This window comes from Acanthamoeba castellanii, assembly GCF_000313135.1.
Source record: "Acanthamoeba castellanii str. Neff unplaced genomic scaffold scf7180000084590, whole genome shotgun sequence".
In the NCBI taxonomy this organism is placed as follows: domain Eukaryota; phylum Discosea; order Longamoebia; family Acanthamoebidae; genus Acanthamoeba; species Acanthamoeba castellanii.
This window is the reverse complement of record NW_004457304.1, coordinates 6,681-11,498: the sequence shown is the minus strand read 5'-3', so window position 1 is coordinate 11,498 and position 4,818 is coordinate 6,681. Positions and strand designations below refer to the sequence as shown.

Sequence of the window (4,818 nt, the reverse complement as noted above, 5' to 3'; positions counted from 1 at the left end):
AATGCCTTTTTTTACGTCACAAAGATAACGAAAATAAAAACACATGCGCAGAGCAAGACTGTGGTACGCGTGGCGAGGACGCCATGGTGTTCGGATGATGCACTCCACACCGTTGGCAAAGATGCCCTACTCGCTCGACAAGGAACCCATCACGATCTCGGCAACGCCAGCGGAAGATGTCACGATTTGGAACTGTGCCGATTTCTTCGCCACGAGCAGCACACAAGCGATGGAAGAGGTGGCTGGTAGAAAGATGGAGGACGTGCCTTTGGCTCTCATCATTGCCAACTCTGCCATCCCCAAAACACAACCGCTTCTTCCCCATTCCTCTGGTCCAAAAGGTACGCGCCGAAAATCAACGCGTCGAGATCGCCTTGGCTGAGCAACTTTTGTGGATGTTTGTTGCAGCTGGCGTCAAGGTCTGCGCTGACGGAGGCGGCAATCGCGTCTTTGCCTTCGACAAGCGGAGGTAGTTTTCCAGTGTTCTCTCCACATCTCTCTCATCTCAATTTGACGAGGATCCTCTGCAGATTCGTGCCTGACGTGATCACTGGTGATATGGACTCGCTGCGACCATCTGTCATGGAGTACTACCGCAGCAAGGTTCGCTTCTTTCAGCACTTTGCCGGCGTTGGTGGTGGCTCCTGGCCTTGTCCCTCATTCTCGCTCTCTGTATCTGCGTAGGGTACGGCTATAGTGCAGAGCCGTGACCAAGACACTACAGACCTGGAGAAGTGTGTGCTGCAGATTAAGGACATCGAGCACAAGAAGGGACAAACGGTACCGCTCCACTCTCACGATGGAGCTCACGTCATCGTACCGGTTGTGTCACAACACGAACCTGATCGCGATTCTCCACTGCCTTCACATCAGTTCACGAACCTGTGCGTGGTGGGCGGCCTGGGCGGCAACTTCTCGCATGAGCTCGCCAACGTGAATATCCTCTTCAAGTATCGCCAGCGTCGCATCTTCCTTCTCTCCGATCTCAACCTCGTATGACCGTCTCTTTCTCCCGCACCACCACCGAACCAACTTGAGGCCGCCAACTCATCAGTGCTCTATCGCTGTCGTGCGCAGACTTTCCTGCTAGTGCCAGGGAGGCACATAATCCACACGAACATAGCGCTGCGACCACAGGACAAGCGACGTATCTTCTGCAGTCTGGTGCCCCTTGGCACCCAATGCCGGTCCATTACCACCAAGGGCCTGCGATGGGACCTGGGTACCATTTCTTCTCATATACTTCATGGTCTGGCAGCGGGGTTGGACGATGCTTACCTATAGTGGTCTTCGTACGATGATGACAGCGCTGGCGTCGATGGAGTTTGGAGGGTTGGTGAGCACATCGAACGAAATGGCGGCAGAGACAGCGGAGGTGGAGGTGTCGGACCCGGTGTTGTGGACGTTCGACATCCGGCCCGAGGAGGAGGAACGGCGCACACAGCGACTGCTCACTCTCGACGACCACATCGACGACATCCGTGCGCACGCCGTAGACCACAAGGACGAGGTCATGAGGAGCGACGTCTGTGGCTGCTACAACTGCCTCGCCACCTTCCGCCCGAGCGAGATTAAGACATGGACCAGGCTGCCACCGGTCGGCGTAGAGGCTGCGGTCGCGGCCGAGACGGCCGTGTGTCCTGCCTGCCAGCGTGACTCAGTGGTGCTCGGTTCGGCGTCGGGCTTCGCCGTCACCCGAGATCTGCTCCATCGAGTAAAGGCCAATACCTCGTGAAGTGGTCTTCGCTGTGCGCAAGCCTACGCCACGCAAAGGAGGTGTTAGGCCGAATGTCGCCGGTTCACCGCGCAAATTACTTATTATTTTTGATATTCTTTGTTCGTTGTCGGCAACAAAAGAAAGGCGGTTTGTGCGTTGACCAGTTTTGACTTTTTTTTGGCCTTTGAGTGTTCGGAGACTGTATGTTGTGTGTAGGGCGGGCCGTGTGCGGTTGAGGCCACAGAGCTTCAAACGCTCTGTCTCTCTCTTCTTTCTCTTTACTCCACTCGTGCCGATACACTCTCTGCACGACAGTGAGGTCGGAATTTCATTCCATTCCACGGTGACAAAGAGCACAAGAGGTCGAACACTTGGTGACATGGATGTTGAGGTGCCCAACACTCCAATGGGATTGGGTGCCTCAGTGGAACAGGTGCTCCAGGCTGAGCCCCGCAAGGAGGAACTGGCATTCTCTCTTCGCATCATAACACCTTCAACATGTACGGCTGGTTCCAGCTTCGATGGGTCAACGTGGTTTACATCGTCAGTTGCCTGGCCTTCGCGTGCTGGCTGTTTTTCGGGTACCATGAAAGCCTCCTATCGGAGGTGTACTTCTCCACGGCCAACACCACTTCCGATGGCGGCCAGGAGCCACAAGAATCACCAACAAGCAGCTTGAACTCACCCCAGAGCACTCCTCCTCTTCGTTCAACGGCCATGCCTCACACCTCTCTAGTATTTGCCAACCCCTACGAGGCCTACCCGCCCAACGACCTCATCTACCCGAACCAACGGATCAGCGCCTCCCACCCTCGCCTGCGCTACCTCATCTACCGCTGGGTCCGCCTGGCCGACACCCTCGGGTGGCGCTACGTGGCCGTCGCCGGCACCCTGCTGGCCGCTCTGCGCAATGGGCGCATCATCCCGTGGGACTCCGACCTCGACATCGCCATCGACCGCGAGACAGGCGAGATGATACGAGACCTCGCGGCGGGACAGCCTCAGGCCACCAGTAGTGGGCAGCTGTGGTCCTCCATCGATGGCGTCTCGATCGAGTGGAACACGGCGGTGGCCCACCATCAGCCCTGGCTCGACGGCGAGGTCCGCCTGATCGTCAACGAGCACCGGGCCATGGACCTCCCCGGCGATGGTCTTCGCTACAACCGCACCGGTGATGTCGTGCCCTCACAGGAGGACTCGGTCTCGTTCGTGGGTCCGTTCGCCCGGCTGGTCGCCTACATCGACGGGCACACCGCGCACATGGACGTCTTCTGCGTGGAGGAATTCGCTGGCAGGTACGGCACCGACGCGACCGAAGTGGGACCGCAGCGGGCAAGTTTCCCCCGGGAGGTCGTGCCATGCCCTCTAGAGGGACAGGTGATGTGGTGCCCGTCGGCGGCGGACTACGAACCGATGCTGCAGCACGCCTACGGGAAGGACTACATGGCGCCGAGCCAGTAAAGCTTGAAAAACAAAAATAAAAGTTCACTCTAAAAAAGAAATCATTCAGGAAATCCCGAGTGAACCAAGCGATGCGACAAGGGTTCATCTCGACGTTGGCCCGAGGCTGGGCGGAGCAAGGGGGGCACCTGCGAAGTTCACGGGCTGTCAAGACGCTGCGCCAAAGCTATGGCCCTCTCACACGACGAGATTACTCCGCAGCAGCATCTTCGAAAATGAAGATTAATAATAACCCGGCTGTCTCATCGTCTGTGCGGACCAAGGAGGTCACAAAGCGGGCACCACGCGGGCTGGGCAAGCGCAAGGCGGAAGCCGAGGCGCTGGCAGCCCCACAACTGATCGGGTCGGAGATGGCTGGCGATAAGACCACCGCGGCTCCAGTGCCGGTGGCCATCGTGGGCCAGAACGAGGCGCTGCGCTCGGTGGTGCGCCTGGAGGTGGCGGCGGCCGAACCAGACTACTCCCTCCCGTGGCAGAAGGGCGACCCCTACTACACCTCCGGCTCCGCGTGCGTCATCGAGAGTCCTCCCGGTACGTAGGCATGTGTTGTGTGTGTGTGTGTGTGTGTGTCGTGTGTCGTGTGCGTCGTTTGTGTGCGGTGTGTGTCGTGTGTGTTGCATTGCGTGTGCTTACGAGGACTTGTCGTGCTGCTCAGGGAAGCTCCGAATCTTGACCGCAGCACACGTGGTGGCCAACAACACGTTCGTCCGAGCACAGCGGCAGGACACCGCGCGTTTCTTCTCCGCTACCGTGGTGGCCATCAACCAGGACTGCGATCTGTATACTGCCCCCTCCTTCCCCCTCCCCCTTCTGCGTGGTCTTGCAATTGTCCTCGCCTGGCAAGATTGCTTCTCTTCTCTGATTGAGTGGAATTGTGTGTGACATGACCAGTGCGCTGTTGGAGGTGTCCAACCCCAAGTTCTTCGATGGGCTGAAGCCGCTACAGTTTGTCGACACGCCCAGCCTTCAGAACACCGTTGTCGTCTTTGTACGCATCGTCGCGTGTTGTTCCGCGCGTTGTGCGCCTGACGTCTGATCTTGCTCCGATGGCCGTCTGCTGTGCTACAGGGCTATCCCGAGGGCGGCGAGAGCCTTTGCGCAACGCGAGGCGTTGTCTCGCGTCTGGAACTGCAGCAGTACCAGATCGTGCGTTCTTTCAAGGTAAGCGTCTCACGCCTGAGCTTGCGACCATGACCATCAGGCATCAGCTGACGCATCGCCATTCGTTGCCGATACGTTGATTGTGGTGTGTCGCGCGCGTGTGTCGTGTGTCTTATGTGTTATGCAGGATGAGGGCCTGAAGCTGTTGACGCTGCAAATCGACGCGGCGATCAACCCGGGCAACAGCGGCGGACCCGTGCTCGACCAGGAGAACAAAATCGTGGGCGTGGTGTTCCAGAAGATGGGTGGCATGTGGACGGAGAGCGTGGGGTATGTGATTCCCACGGAGATCATCCGCCACTTCCTCACCGACGTCGAGAACGGGCGGTCGCCTCAGTTCTGCTCCGCTGGCTTCGAGTACCAGAAGACGGGTATGAGCGCACATGACACGCCAACCGCACGCACGACACGCACGACACGTTCACTAAACTGTGGCGTGCTTTGTTTGTGTTGAACTGATGCAGACAACGACTCGTTGC

The 4,818-nt window shown here is 58.1% G+C and overlaps 2 protein-coding genes and 1 pseudogene across 2 annotated transcripts; all 3 read left to right on the top strand.

The window, feature by feature from the left end:
• Positions 1–43: 43 nt before the first annotated feature.
• Positions 44–1,735, top strand: ACA1_050760 (thiamine pyrophosphokinase; the record flags this gene model as incomplete). The annotated part of the gene is made up of 7 exons (XM_004334470.1): positions 44–341; positions 409–469; positions 531–603; positions 685–780; positions 874–993; positions 1,078–1,222; positions 1,308–1,735. 7 exons carry the CDS (start codon positions 44–46, stop codon positions 1,733–1,735), a joined length of 1,221 nt encoding a protein of 406 aa, XP_004334518.1.
• A 480-nt stretch (positions 1,736–2,215) lies between these two features.
• On the top strand, positions 2,216–3,178 carry ACA1_050750 (uncharacterized protein; the record flags this gene model as incomplete). The annotated part of the gene is made up of 2 exons (XM_004334469.1): positions 2,216–2,934; positions 3,013–3,178. The coding sequence occupies 2 exons, from the start codon at positions 2,216–2,218 to the stop codon at positions 3,176–3,178; spliced, it is 885 nt and encodes a 294-aa protein (XP_004334517.1).
• Positions 3,179–3,393: 215 nt separating this feature from the next.
• Positions 3,394–4,716, top strand: ACA1_050740 (annotated as a pseudogene).
• The last annotated feature ends 102 nt before the right edge of the window (positions 4,717–4,818 follow it).